General features: G+C 38.7%; 1 protein-coding gene across 5 annotated transcripts; it reads right to left on the reverse strand.

Moving 5' to 3' along the window:
• Positions 1–444: 444 nt before the first annotated feature.
• Positions 445–21968, reverse strand: mbd1b (methyl-CpG binding domain protein 1b). 5 transcript variants are annotated; one of them, XM_017450925.3, is made up of 16 exons: positions 20958–21967; positions 19859–19996; positions 19628–19757; positions 15312–15661; positions 10311–10393; positions 10060–10091; positions 9834–9977; positions 9679–9729; positions 9426–9464; positions 9272–9301; positions 8511–8540; positions 8372–8422; positions 7645–7806; positions 7246–7437; positions 6401–6553; positions 445–1630 (listed from the first exon to the last, which is right to left on the reverse strand). In XM_017450925.3, the coding sequence occupies exons 1-16, from the start codon at positions 21260–21262 to the stop codon at positions 1160–1162; spliced, it is 2361 nt and encodes a 786-aa protein (XP_017306414.1). In that variant the 5' UTR covers positions 21263–21967; the 3' UTR covers positions 445–1159. The 5 variants fall into 5 exon arrangements, with proteins under 5 accessions (XP_017306414.1, XP_017306416.1, XP_017306415.1 ...); XM_017450929.3 differs by having other exon boundaries at positions 1584–3911; positions 20958–21968; XM_017450927.3 differs by lacking the exon at positions 7246–7437 and having other exon boundaries at positions 20958–21968.
• Between the last annotated feature and the right edge of the window lie 4296 nt (positions 21969–26264).

Raw genomic sequence — 26264 nt, forward strand, 5'->3', positions numbered from 1 at the left:
GTGTAACAGATTCTTACTTGATACAGATATATACTCGCATGAGAATTGCTTAGCGAAGGAATGTTATCAGATTTTTTTTAAACATTAAATTTCTTACAATATGATTTATTAAATAATAACTTGGTTACATGTTCAAATTACTTCTGCACAAAGCTTAAAAAAGATGAACATTACTAAAAAAAAAAAAAATCTAATATAGAAATTTTTAGAAATGTGTCTCACATTGTACCAGTTATTTTTAACATACAAAAGTTATCATCTGGCCAATAAAAACATGTGTTGCTGTCTGCAGTGCATGCACTTTGCATTCTAACATCTCTGCCCTGAGAAGAGTAGGAACACTAAAATCCACAACAGGCATCTAATATTGAAGTGTTACAGGTACAATATGTGTGACTTCAATATACAGTAGTGTCATTTGTCAAACAAACCCTGGAACATATCTTTGCTGAATAAAACACAGAAGACTTTTTTTTAATTGATCCAAAACCACTAGCATATCATTAGGCAAGATACAGAAGAATGTTTCTTGGTGAAAGAAGAATAAAAATGCTAACATGAATATGCCTCGCAGCAATTTAAGCCCATTCAGCACAGCCTATTTTCTTGAATTGACTGCAGGTCAACAAAGCAAACAAACTTTCCATGGAAGAAACACCGTTTTGTTTTCACTGCATCAAATAATTCTTTGAACCCAAACGCAAAACAATAACCGAACACAAATGGTCTTATTTGCCTGGTCTCTTTAGATGACCCAAACTATGCTGTGGGGAAAAACTATCACACAATTCGTGCATATCTTCTGTAGTATTAGACAGTCTTGGACAGAAAGGGTAATAGTCCAAATTAAAACTAATTAAGTCATATGTACCTTATTAGAAAATGTTATGAGCAATCAATACAGTATTATTTTGAATGGAACGGTCTTGGAATGAAACTATCAAGGCTGTGCAGTCCGCACTGCATGTGCATTCTGTGCAGCATAGTGCTAGTAGCACAATATATTATCACTGGGCAAACTCAATTCTTTATGAAATACAGCATCAATTCTACCAACTATTAGGATTTTGAAATGTCCATTGCTCCAGGATTGCTCCATTGATCCTGATGGTAGTTAAACACTGATCCAAGTGTCCTGTAGTCAATCAGTTATGCATGTTCAGCGTTTCTGTTGTGCACTCTTACACTTGGCACAGCACTGAGTCTCTGGCACCACAAGGAACTCACAGGTGGCTGCCCGAACCTGGACAACAGGCTCAGAGCCAAAAGGAGGCTCACTCTTAAAGCCTCGGCACACGGAGTAACGCTCTAGGTCTTCCAGCAAAGTGGCAACCTGTGCCACTGAGGTGAGTCGGGTTGGGTGAGCATGGTACAGCCAGTGTGTAGGCAGCAGAGGCTGTCCCTGAACACTGATGTGGTAACGAAAGGTTGGTTCAATCTGCACTGTTGTGTCTGCCATGGCTGAGAGCTTGGAGCACTGAAGGAGCTGCAGGCGCGGACCCTCGGCCAGCACGGCACACCATAGCACAGGTAATGGAGCGTCGCGCAGGGATGCCAAGAGCTCCAGCAGCTCCAAGTCCAGGCCATCATCATCAACACTGTCGCCCCCCAGGCTAAAAATTTGTGTGATCTGTAAAAAAAAAAAGTTCATTACTTGATAGGTAAATACAAGGATGAGTCAAATGAAAACCTTATTTTTTATTTTGCATTGTTTACTGCAAATAGGTGTTGTAAATGTTTTCTGCATAATTGTGTTCAATGTTCACTGAGTGCAGTGTTTCAGCTCATTCAAACTAATCAGAAGCAGTGTCAAATTACACACAGAAAAAACCCCAAAAGGCTATAAAATGTGTGGTTGCTACATTTTGTTATTAACACCATTAACACTGCTGTGTCTGATGGAACACTTGCCTTCATGTAAAAACATGAGGACGCACATGTACATATGGGGGAGGTTTAGTTGTATTTTTTCACAAAACTGTATTTTAAATTTCAAGTCACAGACAAAAAAGCTCGAATTAGCAAACTAACACTAAACTGCATACAAAAATATTTATTTGTACATGAATTCATTTTTGATGCTACAACCTCGAACATGACCTCACAACATAACCTCTTTTGATTGGTCACGGGTTATGTCTCATCCCCGGCCCACAGTTCTGATTCTTCAGTGAAGCAATGCACACATCTACACAAAAAAGTGCACAAATAGTTGCAAGAATTAATTCATGTACAAATAAATAGTTTTGTATGTATCTTTGTATTAGCTCACAAATTTTGAGCCTTTTTGTCTGTGACTTCAAATTTAATATTTTCTATACGGAATATTTTCTACAGGGTTCATACAGATGCTTCATAATAAAATTCCAGGACTTTCATGCACTGTCTTTTGTTTTTAAGGACTATACAATAGAGGTCATTCAAACACTGTTTATTTCTTCTTTTTAAAATTCCAAAACAAAAATAATAATAATAATAATAATAATAATAATAAAGCAATTTTTATATAGCACCTTTTCCAGCCATGCTGAACTAAATTTGCATTTCCCATGCATTGCTTCGTCTTCACCATAATGTCAATATACCAACAATTTTCAATGGAAAGTCACTAAATGTCGCTAGATTATGGCAGGCGCTAATTAGCATATCATTACATCATCATATCGTATTTGCAGTCTGCCCAGTGTCAGCCATTTACATCTGTTTGCTTCTTTCCTACTCTTTGTGCTCGCATACGGTATTTTAAAACAGTCGAATTCCCAAAAAGCTGTTCTCATTTACATATTTTCTGTTTCTGTTGTCAGACAGCAGAACGAGAATGAAATAGTGACTGAAACACGTCACATTAAGACTACATGTTAACCAGCAGTTACTTCCAAGCTGCTGCTCTGCACTACTAAAATCCTTATTTTATAGCCACAATATTATCTGACAAAATCATCATACACAAGTTAAAGACAACAGCTGTGCTGTGATTTAGGCGGTGTTGGAGAAGGTACCTTGAAACTGTAGCTTTTCAAGCTACAAGCTACTCATAGTTTGAAGTAGTTAAGCTACAGTCAAGCAAAAAGTAAGTAACTACATTGAAGCTACTTAAAAGGGCAACATTTTTAACTGTGTCATGATTGTGAATCAGCTTATGAATAACTGTGTATAATTCTGCATAAAGAAATTAAACAATTTAAAAATAATTCAGAACAATTATGAATTTATAATGTGCACATAGATTTGTGCCTGAACTCTGGGATGCTGTATTATAATCGAAGTACTGGACAAAGTATTTTAATCTTTGATTTGCAAATATTACATATATAAAGGTGTAAGATTTATTATTTGATTCCTTAAGGCACATGAACTTCGATATGAGTCATCATCTCCCGCTCCATTATAGATAATAAGGATGAATAAACTTTACTTCCGATAGGGCAATAATAATACATGCAACGATAAATCATCATCATCATCATCATCATGTTTTTAACCACTGATTAATTAATGAATCATGGAAATAATAATAAATAAATAATAAGATAGGAACTTTTTCTCTTGCAGCTCCTTAGACGAGATGCTGAGAAATACAATCAGACTGTTGTATTCAGAGCATACAATAAATCCTGCAGCATTCATCAATAAACTTATAAATATAATAAAATAATTCAATAAGTAAAAAAAAACAAACAAACATTGTGTTATGTTGCCCATTAACAACAAAGCGCCAGTAATATTCTCTATCAGAGACTAAACTTGTGTTAATTTATTATGGTATTATCATTTACTTGCCCCATATATCATGTAACAAACTGTGGTTGGTCACTTTACGTGTCCAGCAGACGGTCACTTCTTGTCCACGCGAGCTAATTCCTGTGAAGCAAGCAGGCACCGCAGCTATGCAGTGAAGAGCACCGCTATAACTGGACAAAAAAAGTAACGATTGGTTGCTACATCGCTACTCGTTTGGAAAACTCGTCACTGGAAAATCTACACTATTTTTAAAGTAGTGGAGCTACTGTCACAATACTGAAAACTGTAGTTAAGTTAGTAGGTCAGCCATATTTACATAAAATAATCACTCAGAAAAAAATAAGAAAGACTGTCACTTTTCACACTGAATGTGCTCGTGCGCTCTCTCTCTCTCGCACTCACTGAACAGAGTAGCCGCAGAGAGAGGTGTACCTGTAGCGGGAAAGCAGGACCTCGCACTCGCCGGGCAGTACTGGTGACACTCTTCTATGGAAATTAGCTAAGATTTGAACTAAAAGTCGCTAAAGGGTTTGAAAAATGGACCGGCACTGCCTCTGTCAAAATGTGTAAGCGAATAGCGGGAGGTGGAGAGGGGCTGCAGCGGGGTGTCAGATATTGAGTGAAAGGATTGTATTCATGTTCTATCGAAAATAAACACTTTAAAGTTTTTAGCAATTTCGTATTTACTGACTTTTTATTTCAAGCACTTTTTCAGCACCACTAGATAAAAAGGGGCTATTTTCAAGGTTTTCCAGTGCTTACATTTGAAAAAACAAAATTCACCCTGTACGAACCCTGTTTCTATGAGTGAAAAATTAAACATGCAAGGTTCTCATTCTAATGAAATTAAATAAGAAAAAGTGGAACTTTCATATATTCTAGATTCATTAGAAATAAAGTGAAATATTTCAAGCCTTTTTTTGTTTTAATCTTGATGATTAAGGCTTACAGCTCACGGAAATCAAAAATCCAGTATCTCAAAATATTAGAATAAAGAATTTATAATACAGAAATGCCGACCTGAGAAGACTCTAAATCAGTTAATTAACTCAAAAAACCCCCTAAGGTTCCCGAGCCTTTAATCTCTCAGTCTGGTTCAGTACACACACACAATCACGAGGAAGATGATAGTAAATGTTGCATTTCCTTTGGAAATCAAGGTCCCAGAGTCTGGAAGAAGAGTGGAGAGGAACGGAATCCAAGCTGCTTGAAGTCCAGTGTGAAGTTTCCACAGTCAGTGATGATTTGAGTTGCCATGTCATCTGCTGGTGTTGGTCCAGTGTGTTTTCTCAAGTCGAGAGTCGATGCAGCGTCTACCAGGAGATTTTAGAGCACTTCATGCTTCCATCTGCTGACGAGCTTTATGGAGATGCTGATTTCCTTTTCCAGCAGGACTTGAACCTGCCCACAGTGCCAAAACTTCTAGTAACTGGTGTACTGACCATGGTGTTACTGTGCTTGATCGCCCAGCCGACTCGCCTGACCCGAACCCCATAGAGAATCTACGGGAGACACCAGAGCCAACAATACAGACGAGCTGAAGACCGCTGTCAGAGCAACCTGGGCTTCCAGAACACCTCAGCAGTGCCACAGGCTGATCGCCTCCATTCCACACCACGTTAATGCAGTAATTCGTGCAAAAGGAGCCCCGACCAAGGATTGAGTGCATAAATTAATGTACTTTTCAGAAGGTCGACATTTCTGTATTATAAATTCTTTATTCTAATATTTTGCAATACTGGATTTTTTATTTCCATGAGCTACAAGCTGTAATCATCAAGATTGAAACAAAAATATATTTGAAATATTGAAATATTTCACTTTATGTAATGAATCTAGAATATATTAAAGTTCCACTTTTTAAATTAAATGATGGAAAGAATGAACTTTTCTGTAATATTCTAATTTTTTGAGATGCTCCTGTATGGGTGTAACAAATCCTGTAATTACACAATGTACATTTAAATATAGCATTATACTACACAGCCCACATGTGCATATCCATAGCTTTGTAGTCTGTGAACAACTAGTAACTCCGACAGTTAGGAGCTAATTTTAGCCTCTTTGAGTATATAGCCATAACCACTGTATTTTTCCCCTCAGACAACCCACTACCTTCAATGAAATTAAATATCATATATGCTACACAGTGTATAAGTTTCATTTCCATGTCCCACGTTTAAATGTTTGCTTACACGTACATTTATTTTTATGGCATTTGGCAGATGCCCTTATCTCATTTATACAACTTGACCCTTGCTCGAGGGCCCAGCAGCGGCAGCTTGGCGGTGCTGGGATTTGGACTCACATCCTTCCGATCAAAAAGCAAAAATGCCATCTCCTTCCCCATGCATTTTTTTTATTATTTGTTGTGAATTTTTAATATCACCATCCAGTCCGATTGCATATAGGAAAAAAAATCCTTATAACCAGAGTAATATGAAGTGGATCACTGAATCTGATACGTTGGGGCTGTTTAGTGGCTACTAGAAAGAATTCCAAGTATCAGGACATTTTAATGCATTTTAAGGCATTTAAGATCTTTTAACATAATCTCCCCAGACATTGCACTGGTCATTCAAGCCACTTTGAAAGTTTGAAATATAGACTGAAATCCACATGCATACACCCAAATATGCTTGGTGTGTTCTGTGCTCACCGTTGGCTCCATTTCATCCTCATCTGGCTCCTCTGCATGTTCAGTTGCTGGGGGCTGCCGCCACTTCCTGTCCTTTACTATAGTCCACTCATCACAGAACAGATGCAAAAGATGATCATCAGAAAGTACCTGGCTTGCCTCAATTTCTGCATCCTATAAAAATAAAGATGATACAATTGCTTATACTAAAGCAATAGGCCAATAACACTGTGCATACAGAGAACAGCTATTAACCAAACAGCCTGAACAGCTCACTAGTCACAAACTCCCACGTCCAGTGATAAGTGAAATATACGGATCCAAGAAAGCAATCCGATTTACTTTCTAGGCGATTTGACAACCTAGTAGTAGGCATGGCTCAGCTGAAATCAATGATTTAGAAGCTGAGACCATGCAACTCAGAGGCTCATGTCCTTAATCAGATCCATCCTAACAGTCTAGTGACTGGGCATGCTCTCTGTTCAGAGGAATTTGACAGAGTCTATCTACAGCTACTTCCAGGAGAGTCTTTCTGGCTGATAACATCAATTATAGTTGAACATTCAACTACTGCCTCAGCAACATCAGTACTTGGGTCAGAGTTTGTCTCTAAACTGACAGACATGTCAGGAGATTGCAAGTTTAAATCCCATTTGACCCAAACTGGCCAGGAGCCAAGGAAGCAAATGCTCTCTGGGTTGGAAGGATGGCATACTTTCTCTCCCCCGGCAATCACAGAGACACTAGCCAATCGTGGGCATCTGTGAGCTCATGTATGCAACCCCCCAATTGGGAAGTTTAGAATAGAGCTGAGACACATAAACTGATGCAAAATTCGCACTGCTCAGTAGACTCTCCTGACATACCTGTCCATTGTATTCTGAGATGCAATGCTTCTCTCTCTCCACATAGCGCACACCAACAACAGAACCTTTTGCTATTCTTTCCTTCTCGCATTCATTGTCAGAGAACTCAAAATCCCACTTTTCTCTGTTCCCTCGCAGGACTTTATGGCTGTAAGCATAATGCGGTCTTGGTCTGCCAGGTGTAGTCCAGCCCTGAGGAACATGGATTGTAGAATCAGCCAAAAATAAGAGCATCGCTGAAAAAAGGTCAAACTATCTACCATCTAGAAAATAATCAATAATGAAGCACATTAAATAAAGCAACTTACAGCATTACAAAAACATGTAAAATTTGCGAAAAAAGATTATTAAACTTCCAGGATGAGCTGGTTTACAGACTTGCTGAGGGAGAAGACCTACCTTTGCTTCTCTCTGACATTGACGCTGACGACACTTCTGCCTTTTTTTATTGCTGCCACCAAATTTGGGTTTGTCTATGCAATAATCACAGGTTCCACAGTCTGCTTTGGCAACACACCCTTTACATCGTCCACAGGAACGCCGAAACTTCCTTAAGAATCCCTGCAGAAGAACCAACACAGGTGCAATGTCCTAATCTTCTCAGATATTAGCAGTGTAGGACTGTTTTTTTTGTTGTTTTTGTTTATTTGCAAAAGCAAACATTGGCCACTTTGACCTCTTGTGCTATTTTCTACATTTACAATTACAGTATAAATAATTAAAAAGTTATAAATTATATACACCTTGTTATGTGGTGTTTTCTACATGATCAATGAAAAAAATGATTTAATTTGCCACATCTGGGCTACTCAATTCATAAGGTCTTACAAATAAATGTTGTCTGAATAAATATTCATATAACTTGAATGAAAAATTTCGGTCATATTTATGCAGACATATTGAAATCTATATTTATCCATCATCTCATACTCATCTTCTGATATAAAACACAAATGTATTCCGTGTATAACAAAAACAAAGAATTGGTCTTGCCATTCCAATATTTTCAGAGGGGACTGTATTTAGATCATTAGTCTGTCTGATGAGCATGCCCAAGTAAGTTTGAAAGAATAGCATACATTGTTCAAAGTACCGGCTAATTGTCGCTGTTGAGCATAAATCTTACCTCACTGTCGTTTTCTTCATAAAATGGTGACTGATCATCAGAGTCACTGTACTGTGGAATAAAATTTGATTATAGAACAAATATTCATACATTTCATTTGTGAAGAGTAGAAATGTCAATAATAAACTGTTAATATCACCTGTGATTCCTTAAAGTCTGGCAGTGATGGCTGAAAAAGAATTGCAAGACAACTGTAATGATCTTTGTACAAAATGTATACATATTTTGCTAAATTCTAAATCTGTAGCAGAAGCCAGTTTCGAAATTCTGGCTAAAGCACTGTTTGTATTGTCACTTTTCAAATAAGCTAGGTGAATTATGGGTTTTTAACAGAAAATAATGTGATACAGCAATCAGAGGTTTTACAAATTTTAGAGATGACCATTTAGCAAACTCCATTACTCTATTCCTGTCAGCTAGGTAGATGATATGAGGCTATGGCTATAGCTTAACTAACATGGGAGAATAATATTTTGTACACTATATGAGCAATTTTTTCTTTCAGTGGATACTATGGAAAAACCTGACTTCATACATGCCAAGATTATGCATTGTAATTCTACAGCCCAATGTGCATTTGATTAACAGAATTAACAGGTTTCAGTATTCTTGACTTTGTATACTTGACTTTGTCCAGCTAATGAATTAATAAACTGCAATTACTAATAATCCGTTACTTAAAAGGTGCTATCATTATTTAATCTATTTTTAGAGACCACAAATTCTGTGATTTACCTCAAAATCTGAAATGACATGAAAACTGCAGATGGGGAAGAGTTAGAAATGTGAATACCATGGTGCGGAGAAAACTATTAGTCTTTGCTAACTAAACATCAAGTCTGCATACAATTTCACAAGATTATAACTTGAAATGTGAAAAAATGTTTTAACTTAGCATACCCGATGAGCTATATCCAGAGTCGAATTGTACTAGTGCACCCAGAAAAACAAACAGAACGCCAGCATAAGGATGTACAAAAGAGTCAGTGGCCGTTGCCTTTTTAAGACTCATCAATAGGTGCAGGACAAATCTAGAGATGAAAGGTTTGCTTACCTTGGAAATCGTGTTAATAGTTTCTAATCTTTCTTGTCTCTGCAGAAAACAACAACGTTTAAGTTACGCACAGTGACTTTTCACATTTAAAAAAAAAAAAAAAATTCAAAAATCAATAGTGCTACAAAGATCAGATAATTTATATGTAATTTCTTACTAAAAATGTAAAATACTACTTGGGAAAAAAACACAGCTTTCATATTATTAAAAAGCTTTCAAATTTAAAACTTAAACTCAGAAAAGTCATACATACATGGCCTACTGATTCACACTGTGCCAGAGGAAGTACATCATCCGCTCGCCTCTGGAAAAGAGAGAGGTTAAGGTGAAAATTGAAGACCAACAAAAATACAAAAAATAAAATAAATCAAATCTTCTTTTATATAATCTTTCAGCAATCCTCATCACCTTGAGGGATGGACACAAGCACTTCCGCTTACGGCACCTAATAGGTCTTCGGTAGTGAGGGTTCAGTTTTCCATTCCTGCAGCTGGCACAAACCCCACAGTCCTCAGTGAGCTGACATGCTCGACAAAACCCACAGGGAAGCCACTGAGAACAGAATCACAGTTTACATCTGCATCTTTAAAAATACTGATGACAATTAGTATGCTAAGGACTTAGCATTACTTACTTTTCTAAATGTAATGTTGCGGTTATCTTTAGCTACATAAAGGAAGTGGGAGACAAACAAAATGCAGTCTAAATGTTAAAAATACATCGTAAACAATGGCAAAGGCTTTTATAATAGCTTTCACTTTTTTGTGCTAACTTGCACTAGCATATGGACGTATTTTATTAAGCACTTTTCTGCATAAAAATGCTGTCATGTAAATAACTACTTGTTGCACTTTTATAATTAACAACAAACATTTAGTTACTTACAGGCATTGCATGCTTTGTTGCATTTTTCACACATAGTCAGTCCCTCTACACTTGTAAATGAGTTCCTACATCTTGCACAGGTGCTAAGAGAAAAGAATGCAAAGAGAGAATCATGTGGTTTGCACCGTTTTCTTCAATATTCAAAAAAAAAAAAAAAAAAAAAAAACCCCACATATAATATGCTAGGAGTGTAAACCTCAGGTTTCCACATAATACAACGTGGTTTCGATTCATAAGGTAGCAACTTGAAATCTGACCATGCTAGAGCTGCAACAACTAAATGATAAAATAGATAATAACTGATTATGAAAATTGTTATCAATGAATCTCATTATGGATTAGTTGGTCTGCACGCGGTACATTTACTCATTACATTACTTCTGTTCCGAAAACACGCTTCAGAGAGTAAATATTAAAGTTGTGTCCCAAATGACGTACTGTACACTCACACTATGCACCGTACACTACCGTCTACTTTTTTGTTAAATGTACCAAAACATATTCAAATGAGATGTTCAAATGAATCAATTTGGTTATTCTCGTGCATTCACAAATATCATGTTAGCTGAGCTGACGACTGTTCATTAATGATTTATTTTAAATTTATTTACAAATGAAATGATAATTTGCAAAATCCTATGAGTGGTAAACAACTTCAAGGGTTGCATTGATGGATAAAATAAACAAAGAGTCAAATTAAATGTCACACCAACAATAAAATGTAAAAAAAAAAAAAATCTTGAAATTTTGTTGTGGCGTGAGGGGGGTCCTTGTGGTTGTTTGAAATATGCTAGGGGTCCAGGGCTCACAAAAGGTTTGGAAACACTGGTCTAGTGTATGAATTTTAGAAAGGTAATATCATCTCAAATGGAACACATTAGTTTTTTACTAAGTATAAGCCGCTTCCTAGTCAGTGGCACATGACATCATACGCACGGAATGTGACGCTGCTAGCTTTAGCAGATACCCAAAGTCACCAAAAATGACTTTCTTCAGTTTACTGTTTATGTCAACGTTACCTTTTATTCCCAACAGGACCTCAGTCACCATAATATGGAGGCGTAATCGTCAAGTGACTGAGGAAGAAAGTGTGCAACCTCCAAGTCCTCTAAGGCATAGGGGCATTTTATATTAAACACCGCGGAGAAGATAAAACTTTATAAAGCGGTATTTTTGTAGCACTGAAGCATGACAGTGATGTACGAGCACAAATCTGTGTTTGTATCCAAAATGCTCCACTGTGTGGGAAACTGGTGCCAGTTGCTTAAGAGGTTTAGTTTAATTTATGTCTGCACAATTAATCGAACATTGATCTCAGTTACAATTTTGACTGCCCACAATTACATGAATATGATCAACTGCGATACTGACGTTTAAAGATCGTCCTCCGCTCAATGAAAACTCCGCTGTAGATCAAATCAAGGGCTCCGTAAACTTACAGCCAATCACATAGACTGGCGCAGAGATGACGTCATTTTGTAACGCCAAAACCCAGAAACAAGTTAGCATTTTAGCCCTTCGGTTCCATCGTCCCAAAACAATGGGTTTTTTAATGGGATTTTAGTTAAAACCCTGAAATAAGGTCTGTGGTGAACACAAGCTCAAAATATTTTCACATTTTAGTCTACCACATAAAATACGCCAATAAAACCCCACTCATAATTTAAAAAAAAAACAAAAAAAAAAAACAAAAAGGTTTTATGTGTATTGATAAAGGTGGTTGCTAACTGTCACGTAATGAGGGTTTAGGACTGATGCAAGTGCAGATAAGAGCTTTATTGAAGAGAGGCAGACAAATCCAAAACCTGAGACGACAGCGTGGTTGAAAACCAGCAATAGGTCAGGGGTTCGGCAAACAGGCGTAAACGAGGCTAAACTAGAATCAAACAACGAGGTCAAGGACAGGACCAAAACTATGAGACCTGAAACTATGAACAAACGCTTGGTACATGGAAAACTCGCACAATACTTCACGTCAAGCAATGACACACGAGGGGTTTAAATGACAAACGTAATTAAGGGTGAACACAAAACAGCTGAGACTAATGATGAAACAGAAGGGAACCAACCAATGACAATACAGGGGCGGAGACAGGACAGAAATCATAACAAATGCACATGTAGAAAGTAAACAAAGTCAATGTCACTAAAAGAGCGCGCTGCAAGCTCCAGTTCTTACACGAGGGGAAATCACGACATCAACATGTTGTTAAATGGGACTACAGACGTTGTCAGGGACATTAAACGTCATCACGCTGAACAGGAAAAAACTTTGCAGATAAACTGGTTCAGGTCTGCTGTACCAAAACATGTAGATAAAGATTCATCCACAGAGGAAATCCGTATTCTGGAGAAGGTTTTAAATAAAGTTTGAAGTCTGGGAAGCTCGGTGATGGTGACGGTGAAGTGGAGCGACCGTGGTGTAGAGCGTCTATAGCGTACGGTTAGATGTTTATTTCTGGAGATTGTATTTAGGCTTCAAACTTTATAACAGTTGCTCATTTGTGAAAATGATCTTGATGGACAGAACGTGTTCGTGTTGTAGACTTTTGTTGATCACAGTTTATTATTATTTTTAAATAATCCAAAAGCCTATGTGAAAATCCTGTTGGTGCAGCCCTAATTTAAGTTTATTGTCATTATATGCTGTATTTGCGTGCAAGTGTAACTTCTGTTGTTTATTATAACGGAAGTGATCTATTAGTAACGAGGCCATGTTGCTCCTCACTCATAGTGGGAGCGCAAGTAAAATCTGTAATGTCTAAAGTAGGGTGCAACTAACGATTATTTTCATAATCGATTAGTTGGCCGATTGTTTTTTCAATTAATCGGATGAGGGTGGGGCGAACTTTCAGTACCTTTTTTTTTATTATTATTTAACATTAAATCCACAAACTGGTTGTTACAAATATAAATTCAGAATAAAACTTTACACAACTGTTTGTCCAAAACAGAAAAGAACCCAATACACACATATATTTGATTAATTTAGAACTGTAGTTTAATTCAGTGCTTTTTGTGAATCCATAAAAAAATCCACAAAAAAGTACTTATACATAATTTAAATATAAGCTAAATAAATAAGCCAAATAAATAAATAAAATAGTATTTATGCATAATTTTTTATGGATGCACAAAAAGCACCAAATTAAACTCCAGTCCTAAATGAATAATAAAATCTCACCTTCACTGCACCTTGTGCTTTCTGTTCCTCGCTGTCTTTAGACATATTATTTTACTTGTGTTTACTTTGATTATAATGTTTTAATTAGACATTACAGATCTTACTCATGCTCCTACTGCACGTCTATACTGTGCATGATCAGCAACATGGCCTCTAGCGATGCACCGAAATGAAAATTCTTGGCCGAAGCCGAATATAATGAAAAACTTGGCCAAAGGCCGAAACCAAACACGTTTTTTCCATTTATTTTGCCATTTTTTTCACCATTGCATAAATGAAATAGTCAGAATGTGCTTTTTACTATTTTGTCTTGCTTTTCAAAGAAAAAAATCAATTACAAAAACTACAATTTCAAAATATTTATTTAACACTGAACATTTTTTTATTCCAGCAGGCATAGGCTACCGACAAGGCACAATATAACTTTAAATAAATAAATGAGTAAAATAAAAATATTTTGATGTGCTCGTCTTTGAGCCCCCCTTGAATATCTGATGTTAGGACTATAACTGACTGCTGAAAGAATGGAACATTCTGAAGCCTAAAACAAAAAAGTGCATTAAAAAGTGCATTGACAAGAGTGCAAAAAATGGTTCTAGTGGGTTCTATACGGCTGATTATATTGGGGATATATACCGCTCGCGTCCCTGTACACCTCGCCGAGTATTATAGTAGGTAGAGTAGAGTTAGATACGTTGTTAATGTTATGTTCCCTTAAATAAATACGTCTTTACCTGCTTCCGTACTCTACACCCTTACGTCTCGCGACGTGACGGAATACTCCGGAACAGAAACAAAACAAACGTAGTGTCCACAGTAAACAATGTCATGGTTGTCAACATCCGAAGAGCATGCGCTCGTGCACGTAACTCGTGCATGCGCGCGCCCCCTCATCGCTCCGAGCGCGCTGCCGGAAGTGGAGGTTGTGACATTCACGCGTCTCACCCTGGTTTCTAGGCTATTTGGTGCGTCATCAAACACGTCATTGTTCGGTCAAATTTATTTGGCCTGTTCACTTATTTCAGTTGCCGAACATTCGGTGCATCCCTAATGGTCTCGTTACTAATAGATCACTTCCATTATAAAAAACGACAGAATTTACACTGCAAGTTTTTTTGATTTTATCGATTAGTTGTTGCAGCGCTAGTCTAATTAAAACACTATGATCAAAAGTAAAATAATATGTCCAAAGGCAGTGAATAACAAAGCATAAGGTGTAGTGAAAGTGAGTTTTTATTATTCATTTAGGACTGTAGTTTAATTCAGTGCTTTTTGTGCATCAATAAAAAAATAATGCATAAATACAATTTTTTATAATGTATTTATATTTATTTAGATGCAAAAAAGCACTGAATTAAACTGCAGTCCTAAATTAATAATATACATATTCTGGAGTGTGTCTGTATGTACTGGGACCCCCCCCCCAATCCGATTGAATAATCGGTCAACTAATCGATTAGGAAAAAAATCGTTAGTTGCCGCCCTAGACTATACCACTGAATCTCCTATGATACAGTTTGATTTAACAGCCTCCAATCGATATCTGAACAACTTTGTTCATAATCTAGGGCCTAATCTTAACTTGCAAATAATGACGACATAGAGAAGGACTATTTTAAAACTATCAGAGTTAGGGGCAAATCAACTTTAACTTGTTTTTACATGCACAAACACACTGTTTGAGAACAGTTGATCTATGATTGATGCATCAATTCATTTCAGTCATTGCCTTTTAAGTAGTCAGATCGTTACACCCCTAAATTACACCAATCAAAATAAGAAAACAAATACATGCATATAATCTGGAAGAAACATACCTAAGACAGGAGTTAGATGGAATATAGTTAGGTCCATCCTCCAGGTTAGTGGGCATTTTTAAAGTCTGTGAAAGGTAGCCTGCATTAGAAGGGACATTCTGCCTTGTGTGGCCTGCTGGTTGGGTTACGAGAGTCTGATTGCGGTTCTCATTAGATGTGCCAGGACTGGGAACACTAGGAACATCCTTTTGACTTGAGGAAGGAGTTAGCCTCTGCTGAGCAAAGTGACTGAGGCTATATGGAGGGCCTGGACTGTAGGCCCTGTCATAAGCCTCAGTTGCCTCATTGTGAAAACTGGACTCTGAGGAGAAACCACAGTCAGCTGGGGAAGAGTGGTCCATCTTCCTCTTCTATATGGTAAATATGAAAAGAGAAGTAGTATTATTTTCAAATTAAAATTCAAGTATCAAAACATTTATAGTATTTTAATGCATTAGAAATTTACTAATTCAATTAATTATTCAAGTATTAACAGTTCTATTAGTACTACAGTGTTCCCCTAATACAGGGGTTCCCAAACTAAAGGTCATGACCCCACATCTAGTCTTTTGTTTCATTAAATTATTTTTTTTACAGATTATAATAATAATAATAATAATAATAATAATAATAATAATTATTATTATTATTATTATTATTATTATTATTATTACTACTACTACTATTATTATTATTATTATTATTATTATTCTGTATACACATTCGAAATACAGAAGACATATTTTCTGTGCTGATATTTTGAAATGTTACTTGGAGTCCAAGTCGAATTGAAATGAAAGTGCACGATTTTAGTCTTTTCACTATCCTGACACGGTGCAGTAATGACATTCAACAATAAAAATGGACACACTTTCCTGTCCCTCTAACTCTGCTAAACAACTTAACATAATGTTTCAAATCACACACTTATGTTCTATTCCAGACCATAAATGAGTACTAACACTAACCGGATTATAGTTAGTGTTTGAATAAAAACAACAAAAAAACAATAAAAACAAAAACAAAAACTGTCATGTAGCCTTCAAAGCTACCGAAGTGTCTGTTTTGTATACCAACCCTCAGGATTTTCTAGATTAGTAAATAGTTTTAAATGTAAGGTCAGGGTTTTGATTTGAATCATCAAGGAAATAGCAGAAAGTTTATAAAAAATAAATAAATAAATAAATAAATAAATAAATAAATAAATAAATAAACAGAGCTTGTCAATGTGTAACATCTCTATGCATTAAACCACTAAAGATTTTACTTAACATCTAAACTTCGAAACTTGACAGACAGGGCTGTTTTCTAATGAATGGCACTTTAACATTTTCCGGATGCACTGTACGTAAGATACGCAGTATGTGAACGTTCGTGCCAAGTATAACGCACATGCTACATATAAAACAGACCCCTCCGATTTGTGTCATGCCACCCCAGTGTGGATTATTTCCCTATAACACAACACTTCCCACTAGACTGCTAAGCAACTGCAAGGAATATTCCTTTGGCTTTTAGTCACTTATATAAACATATACATGTTACTAGTGTAATAATTTTTTTTTCAAAATGTTACAGTAGTCCTAAATTGTTAATTTGGAATTTAAAAATGTAGAGAGGTGAAGGCTTGGGGTTACAAAAAAAATTGTAATGTTAATTTGCCCAAAATGTTTGAGAACCCCTGCCCTAATGTTTACACTTACATTCTATGACCTGCCTGGACGTTAAATTTCACATACATTAACACTGTTGGTTTTTTTGGGATTTAACACTTCATAGTTTTTAGTTTTACTGAGTCTCACAATCAGATTTTTAACACAGCTAGGTTAACTTTTCTCCAAGCAAATTTACACACATGCACACAAACACACACACAGTAGATAGTTAAACCTAACTAGCAGGCCTAAGGTATCAATAACTAGATAAGAATCAGGAATATTGAGGATTATTTGCAGTAGTAGTACTAGGACACTGACGGGTAAAAACAATCAACAATACACAAAAAAATCTATTCTGTTTAAATCCTGAGATAAAATGCTATATAATAAAACATCAAATGCTGTTATGCCAGAAAGCTTTTTTAACAAAATCTGGAGTGCTAAATAAAGATACAGTCCTGGTCAGAATTATTGGCGCCTCTGAATTGTAAGTACAGAATTTAGAAAATCTTCAGAAATAAATGTAAATTAAGCAATTTTGTATCAGAATATTTAAATAGTACATCCAAAGTTATTGAACAACAAAGGCTTTCATATATTGTAATTAAAAATAGACAAAATGTATGCTGGACACTATTATTGGCATCCTTTTGATGAATTTAAATAAGTTCCTCAACAAAATAAAAAAAAAACAACATAAGACTCACCTGTGCTTAATTTTCAGTGTTCACATAACCCGATTTAACCCATGAATGCCTGTAATAATGCATAAAAAGGGGCTGATCATTTCCAGTTTCTTTTTCCACAATGGCAAAGACAAGGGATGTCTGAGAGCATCAGAAATGCTAATATCCAAGAACATAATTCCGAAGGTTACAGAGCAATTGCCAAAGAATTTCTTAATGTTATCAAGAATTTTCACAGTCACACTTCCAGGATATGGCGCAAAGAAGAAATTCAATGAGAGAAGTCTGCGAAGGTTGGTGCAGACTGTGGGAAAAACACCACACAAGACATTTAAAGAGCTTCAGGTTGACCTGGAGAAATCTAGAGTGATGGTTTCAGCCAGTACCATATGCTGTACACTGAACCAAGTAGGGCTCCATGGACGAAGGCAAAGGAGCAAACCAAAAAGGCAAGACTAATGTTTGCAAAGGTCACAGTCTTTCTGGGATAATGTTCTACGGACAAATGAAATCAAAGTAGAGCTTTTTGGGAATGCAGTGAATCAGTTTGCTTACAGGTGACGAAATGAAGCCCATAAAGAAAAGAACACCCCAACTACAGTACAAAATGGTGGAGGTTCTATCATGCTGTGGCACTGCTTTGAAGCCTCTGGTACTGAAGGCATTGAATGTATCGAAGGAATGATGAAATCAAAAGATAAAGTAATTTAAAAGTGAAATGTGTTACCCAGTGCCAGAAAACTAGGTCTGAGGTGAAGGTTTGGGTCTTTCAGAACAACGATCCGAAGCACACATCTACCAGCACAAAAGAATGGCTCAAAAGGAAATGAGTCCTGACCTAAATCCCATTGAAAACCTTCAGAGTGAGCTGAAATCTGCCAGTGCAAAAATGAATCCTGTAAACTTAAGAGCTTGAACACATAGCAACGGAAGAGTGGAAGAAAATAAAAGCAGACAGGTGCATTAAGCTTCTAGATGGCTACAAGAAATGTTTAGAGGCTGTCATTGTTGCCAAAGGTTCTGCAACCAAATATATGCAAATATTTCCCAATAATTGTGTCCAGCGTACACCTTTTGACTGTATTTTTAATTTCACTATATGAAAGCCTTTTTTTGTTGTTGTTCAATAACTTTGGACAGGTTATTAAAATATCTTGTACTTACAATTCAGGGGTGCCAATAATTCTGACCAGGACTGTATTTGGCCTCAGGTTTTGTGTAAACCAAACCATCTAAATCACTCAATTTACCAACCACATGCACAAGTTGTTGTTGTTTTTTTATTCTAAATGAACTAATAGGGTAAAGGCTGAAAGACATAAGTTATGTTGACTCACTTCTATGCCAATAAAATATATTTAATAATATATAATATTAATAATAAAAAGCAAGTGTTAAATCCTCTATCACCTGCATTACAGCTATGCACAGACAGACCAGAACACCCTCCGTCTATACGGCACCATTTCTCTTGTCATAATTGAATAATTACTTTTACTTGTCTTTTTATTTTCTTTTTCTTCATATTCTATTTAATTAATGCCAATAATATAAATTTAAATGTTCTTTATGGTATTCTTAGTCCCCGACCTTATGAACTAGCATCAAGTAAAAGTTTACATTAGTCTTTAGTCTTCTCAGGCATAAGTTTACACACAAACTCAGGAGCAGATATGAACATTTTTCAGAATTTACGGTATTTTCACGAATACCAAATTTCTTGGGTAAATGCTCATACTTGTGATTTACACATAAATCTATTCATGTCCAGCTTAATTAGAGAGGCCCATTGGTAATGTGAATGAAATAATACATAGAATACATTCGAGTAAGCATACATTACTGCAAATGAATTAAATATTTTGAAAAGAGTCATTTTTGTTTAGCACAGTGAATATTAGCAGACTGGTTTGAAGATATATTTAATTAATTGCTTGCTTCCATATTTTTGACCTGTTTTGTATCAAAACATATCTTCAGATTGTTTCCTCACCTTTATCCCTCTTTTTGTAGGTTCACCATCAAGAAATAGCCCTGTTTTGAAGTCAAAGTTGGTAAGGTCCACACTATTCCCAATGGATTTGAGTAGTTCAATCTTACTTCTTACTCTATCACCTTTAGGGCTTCAAAAGGACATTACTGGTTAACAGTAGCACACAGATTTATAAAAGTAAACAGTGAAGAACAGAGGAAGGTTACTGGTAAATAAAACTGTCAAACATACCTTAAGTAGTAGATATCTCTCTGCCCCACACTCATACCAGAACGACGCAGAACCACTTTGCGTTTCCAGCCCTCTCCCAGAACAGGACAATCCTCCCAGCCATCATCGGAGCCGAACCGCCACTTCCTTTTCCTTTTCCTTAAAAAATTGGGCCTATATATTTATTTGCCATAATCTGCTTGTTAAGTCTGACATCACGCATGATGTAAAGCCATTTCCCGGTTCAAGAGCTCCTTCAGATCCCAAAAGTGAACAGCAAAAGTTGATATTTAAAGGTGATATGCCACAATCTGGCTGAAGTATTTCTATAAAAAATAAACTAAAAACAAAACAAAAAAAAACAACAACAAACAAAAAAAAAAAAAAACGTACAGGACTGCTATAACTTTGGACATAAACAAAGACGAAAAATTAAATGTGTACCAGCCAGGTTTTGGAGGTATAATGAAGTTAGGCTAGTTGGCATATCTGCCACCCCCTGGCTAGCTAGAGATGTGTTGTTGGGCTGATATAAACACAGCACTGGCAATGTCATTTAGAAGTGTTAGGGTGAGAGTTAAATTGTTTTCAATACAGGTGCACGTCGAGAGTCAGGTACAGCACCTGCGAGTGCCCAGCAGGCAGAGACAAGTGCCATCATATCACATGGCTGCAGAAGAATGTGTGTGGAAGAGGACGAGGACACCGAAAACGAACAAAATTACAGCCAAAGTGTGTTTCATGGCACATTTTTTCAGTCGATGCTCATTTTGCTGCGTGGTTTGAATTATTTGCTTAACGTTATGTGGTTTAAATGAATCGTATCTGCAAAAGAGTGCTAAAATACACTCACTGTGTGCTGTGGTACTGCCACAAAATCCTGATCCTAAGCTGTATAGTTTTTTGGATTCAGGTCTATTCAGACAACAAGCAACAGCACTGCAGCATGTTGAACATACGAGGGTCAGAAGAAGCTTGGACCAGGAAACAGTAATACCAGAAGCTCGTTACGTCACGACTTAACAAGCGAATAAACTGAACAGATAACTCAGCAATACATTCACATACAATTCCACTTTACATTAGACACAAAATTCTTCGTAAACCAACATGAACATACCCCACAGCACCTCCTCGGTAGTTTCTCTCACTCCCAGCTACACTGCCGCTCCTCTCACTCTCTCCAGCCAGACTGTCCATCTCAGCGTCCCTGACCCCATCTATATCCCAGCTCTGTACATCATAGTCGTCGTCGTCGTCCTCCTCCCAGTCCTCCTCCAGAGGCTCAAACCAGTCCACGGGAGGCTCATCTAGGCTTTTCACGGACTCAATTCCACTTCCGGCTTGTCCAACACTGGTGTCAGTAAAGTGTCTGGTCTCTGTGCTGCTGAACAGCGGCTTCTCCTCCTCCCCTGCTCTCTCCATCACTGAACAGTACTCTCCGAAGTTGGTCTAGCCCACAAAAGGCTTTAAAAATAAAACCATTTATAAACGTCCAGTTCTCTCGACGGATACCTAATATTCGCTTTAATAATGTTAGCAGCCATTAAAGGTTTGATAATATGACGTTAAGGAAGTTAAACCGAGCCATAACAGAGTTCGGTTGCATCCTTTTCCTCTGCTCCTGCTGAGAACATGTACGACTAGAAGGAGAAGCGTGAAGTGAACGCTGGAGCTGGATAACTACTCGGGCAACTGTATGCACACAGCCGGGTCGTTCCGCTGACTGGCTGTTCAGTTGAACAACGTAGTTTTAACCCTTACCACTTCAGTAACACTTTCCAGAACAGCCGTGCAATCCTACCCCACGGTTCACCTGTGACAGGTTTCTAACGAGATGCTTAGAACGCGCTTATCACAGTGCCATACTCAGGTTAACAGCTTATTGACCGAAGCGTCGCTTTAGCATTAGCTAGCTAATTGTCCGAAGGTGAGCCTGGAGATGTTTAAAGCAGGAACAAAGTGAAAAGTTATCGGACACGCTAAGGTGTTAAAATTGCACTGTTACGATATAGCACAATACGGGATGGAATCACAGTTAAAACATCAGATTGCATTATATAGCAGTTCACGCATTTCACCAACACATCCGGTAATAATTCAAACAGACCGGAAGCGGAAGTTTGAACTCCAGGTGCCCGGTTTCTTTATCCCGCCCTCCTTGGCTGCTGCTGCGTTCTGTTTCATTTCGAAAATGAGAACACACTGCAATACAAAATAAAACTATACCCAGATCAGCCATAACATAAAGCTGCTGACAGGTGAAGTGAATAACATGGATTATCTGCTTACAAGGGCACCTGTAAAATAGTGGATATCTTAGGCAGCAAGTGAACAGTCAGTTCTAGAAGTTGATGTGTAGGAGGAAAAATGGGCAAGGGTCAGGATCTCAGCCACTATGACATGGGCCAAATTGTGCTGGCTAGAGGACTAGGTCAGAGGGGTGTATGCAGTGGTTAGTACCTACCAAAAGTGGTTCAAGGAAGGACAGCTGGTAAACTGGTGACAGAGTTATGGGTTTATAATATTTATATTGCACATTTAAATAAACAGACCACTGCTTTCACCTCCATGTTGTGCTACATTCCTGATAATGTACAAATCTTTTCTTCAAATTAGACTGGTCCTTAAAGTGCATCATCTCGTAGAAGCAAAATATAAATAAAATTGTACCCAAAATATAGTAAAGTAAGTAAAAATAAAAATACCATCAACCAAATGTAAATATGCATCAAATATAACGATATTCAACCAAATGAAAACACTTCAGGCGAATGCAGAAAAGGCTGTTGATCCTGTTTTGTCCTCACCTTTCTCGATTCTCATCTAAGCTGAGTTTATGTTGTTTGCCAATTGCCTGACCATCGCCTGTTTTGTGACCGTGAAATTGCCCTACGTTTTGGTTTTGTCTGCATGTCTTTTTAAATAAAAGCTTTAACTGCATTTGCATCCGTCTCCAACTCCATTACATTACAGAATACTTCAGCTACAACATGGATGCAGCAGGAAAGCAGAGATGTCACGCCACTGTAACAAAAAAAACCGTGTCAAGATTCAACTCTGTGAAGTTTCCTCAGTGGACTGCCATGGATCTCCCAGATCCTTATGATGGATGTTTTGTGTACCCTGAGCATTTTTGTTTGACTGCCAGTTATATTTTTCGAGCCTGGCGAACCCCAAGCCTGACGAGAAGCAGTGGCTAGGGTTAATTTTCTCTAGGTTCTTTGGCCCAGCCCACAAGAGGGTGGAGCGTCTAGTCAGGGGGACCACTATGACAAGTGATCCTGCTCTGCTATTCATCACCTATTTTGAGCCGGTGGCCTCCACAGCCCAGCTCCAGCCCCAGGCCGATGGGGCGGGCTCCACAGCCCAGTTCCAGCCCCAGCCCGATGGGGCGGCCTCCAGAGCCCAGTTCCAGCCCCAGGCCGACGGGGCGGCCTCCACATCCAAGCTTCCTTCAGAGGCTGAGAGGGTGGCCTCCACAACTCCAGAACTGAGTGGTGATCTCATCTCCAGAGCTCCAGCCTGAGACACATGAGGTGGTCTCCCCTGCAGAGCTCCAGTCAGAGGTCAACGTGGTGACCTCATTTCCTGAGCCCCAGTGTGAGACCGGTGAAGTGGTCTATCCAGGCATGATCCTGATAGAGGTCAACAAGGCAACCTCCCAGGTTCAGATCCGGTTAGAGGTTGACAGCACAGCCTGCCAAGTCCCGTTCCTGCCCGAAGACGAGGAGACAGCCTAGCAAGTTCTGTTCACGCCCGAGGCCAACGAGACGGCTTCCCAAGCCATGTTCCTGCCGGAAGCCAACAGGACGGCCTCCCAAGCATGTTCCTGCCAGAGGCTGATGGGACAGCCTCCTGTGCCATGTTCCTGTCTGAGGTCGATGGCACGGCCTCCCATGCCATGTTCCAGTCAGTGGTTGACGAGATGGCCTGACACGCCATGTTCCTGCCAGAGGCTGACGAGACGGCCTCCTAAGCTATGTTCCTGCCAGAGGCCGATGACACAGCCTCCTAAGCCATGTTCCTGCCAGAGGCTGATGAGACGGCGTACCAAGACCTGTTCTCGCCTGAGGCCAACGAGACTGCGCACCAAGTGCTGTTCATGCCTGAGGCCGACGAGACGCCCCATCAAGCCATGTTCCAGCCAGATGTAGACGAGACGCCCCATCAAGCCATGTTCCAGCCAGATGCAGACGAGACGCCCCATCAAGCCATGTTCCAGCCAGATGCAGACGAGACGCCCCAGCAAGCCATGTTCCAGCCAGAGGCTGACAAGACGCCCCACCAGGGCATGTTCCAGCCAGAGGCCGGCGAGACGCCCCACCAAGCAATGTTCCAGCCAGCGGCTGACAAGACGCCCCACCAAGCCATTGTTGTATCAAAATTTGCCTATTACCCAAAGACAATTAATATTTAACATAGAAACAGATACTCACATACATTAACCAGTTGAAGGACAAAAGTAAGACTCTGGGCCCGTGAGTGAGGAGAGGCAAGGATCCAAATTTATTGTTGCATGAGATCACACAGTTGAGACGTCCCAAGGATGATCTTAAAAACCAGAGCTGAAGCTCTTCTATTTATACAGTTTTCTTAGGGTCAGGATGACCCAGACATCAATAGCTGTCCCGACATCAATAGCTGTCCCGGAACACCATTACGTACATCAATTGGCACTGTTGAGCGACCCTTATCACGCAGGTGCAGTTCCGGCTCCAAAATATATTTTGTCTTGTTTCACTCTTTAAAAATACCTTGACCGTGTCTGTGTCACTGTGACTGGATTTTCGTTGAGAAAGGACACGTTCAAACACACCATCTCTACATTATGAGTAAATTATATGTTTGTTCTACATTTCTTTTTTGTTTATAGTGCTTGCATGTACATTACCCTATAATAGTCTTTCATGAAACAGAATACGAAACAAATTAATTTCTGTGTGTGTGTGTCTGTTAGTTGACCTTCTGCCTGTGTGCAGACGTAATCCACCTACACTCTGAGACCTGCCGCACTTAATCAAATACATGTATTGTTATCCCCCTGCTCCTTGCTTATCTGTGTGTTGTGTCTTAGGTGAACATCTGTTCATACAGTCCACCAGCCCAGTGAATTCTCAATAAGATTACATATTACTCATACTAGGTCTCCCTCATGTTTATTTCATGTATATTTTATATACAATACCATGTTGCAGCCAGAGGCAGACGGGACGCCCCAGCAAGCCAAGTTCCAGCCAGAGGCCGGCGAGACGCCCCACCAAGCTATGTTCCAGCCAGAGGCTGACAAGATGGCCCACCAAGCGATGTTCCAGCCAGAGGCTGACAAGACGGCCCAACAATTTCGGCTCATGCTTGAGGCTGATGACACAACTTCCCAAGCCTGGTTCCTGCCTAATAATTATGGCGAATATGTCCCGGCCCAGCCATCTGACCCTGACAAGCCTGTTGCCGACTCACCACCTGCATTCCACCTGTATGCTCTGGTGGGTGGGGGGTGGGGGGTGGGGGGGGGACTCTGGCACGGATTTCCCCTCCCTGCACATGAACTGTCTGAAGCATGACAGCTTGATCCTGGTTCCGCCTTTCATGGTTTTGATCCTGTTTTGTCCTCACGTTTCTCGATTTTTGTCCATGCCTAGTTTATGTTGTTTTCTGATCACCTCACCCCTCACCTCTTTTGCAACCGTGATATTGCCCTACGTTTTGGATTTGTCTGCTTGTCGTTTTTAAATAAAAGCTTTAATTGCATTTGCATCTGTCTCCAACCCCATTCCATGACACTGTGTAATACCTACATTTTTTGGGTCAACTTGTCTTCATAATATCTTTTTTAAAAAGTGTACTGGCACTTTAATTCAGCGCAGCAAAAACAGACATGCACTGCTTCTGCTCTGCTTCTGTGTGTGGTGTTTATTCACCCTCAAGCTAACCAAAATGTCCTGACATTGACTAGATTAACAACAAAGTTTCATTTGAGTGAACTAATCTTTTAATGCTGGCCATGATAGAAAGGTCTCAGAACACTGGGCATTGCAGCCACAGACCAGTCAGAGTGCCCATGCTGACACCTGAAAGTACCTACAATGGGCATGTGAACATCAGAACTGGAAGAAGGTGGAGGAATTGTGATGCTCTGGGGTCCTGACATTGGCCTCCAAATACCCAAGAATCCAATCCAATCGAGCATCTGTGGGATGTGCTGGAAAAAAGAAGTCTGATCCATGGATGCCCTACCTTATAACTTACAGGACTTAAAGGATCTCGGTGCCAGATGCTACAGGAAACCTTCAGATGACTTGTAAAGTCCATGCCGTGATGGCTCAGAGCTGTCTTGGGACCTACACAATATTAGGTATAATTTCAAAATGAATGTAATCATGTCATAAACTTTTTAAATAATGTAATAAGCTAAGAACCCGTTATT

This window comes from Ictalurus punctatus, chromosome 21, assembly GCF_001660625.3.
Source record: "Ictalurus punctatus breed USDA103 chromosome 21, Coco_2.0, whole genome shotgun sequence".
Lineage (NCBI taxonomy): Eukaryota > Metazoa > Chordata > Actinopteri > Siluriformes > Ictaluridae > Ictalurus > Ictalurus punctatus.

Excerpts from the sequence above, each read along its gene's own strand:
- mbd1b (XM_017450925.3), bottom strand. The coding sequence starts at position 21,262 with ATGGAGAGAGCAGGGGAGGAGGAGAAGCCGCTGTTCAGCAGCACAGAG. Across the intron at positions 19,758-19,858 it reads AGAGATATCTACTACTTAAG|CCCTAAAGGTGATAGAGTAA; the intron begins GTATGTTTGACA and ends GTCCTTTTGAAG. Across the intron at positions 10,394-15,311 it reads CCATCTAACTCCTGTCTTAG|CACCTGTGCAAGATGTAGGA; the intron begins GTATGTTTCTTC and ends CTTTTCTCTTAG.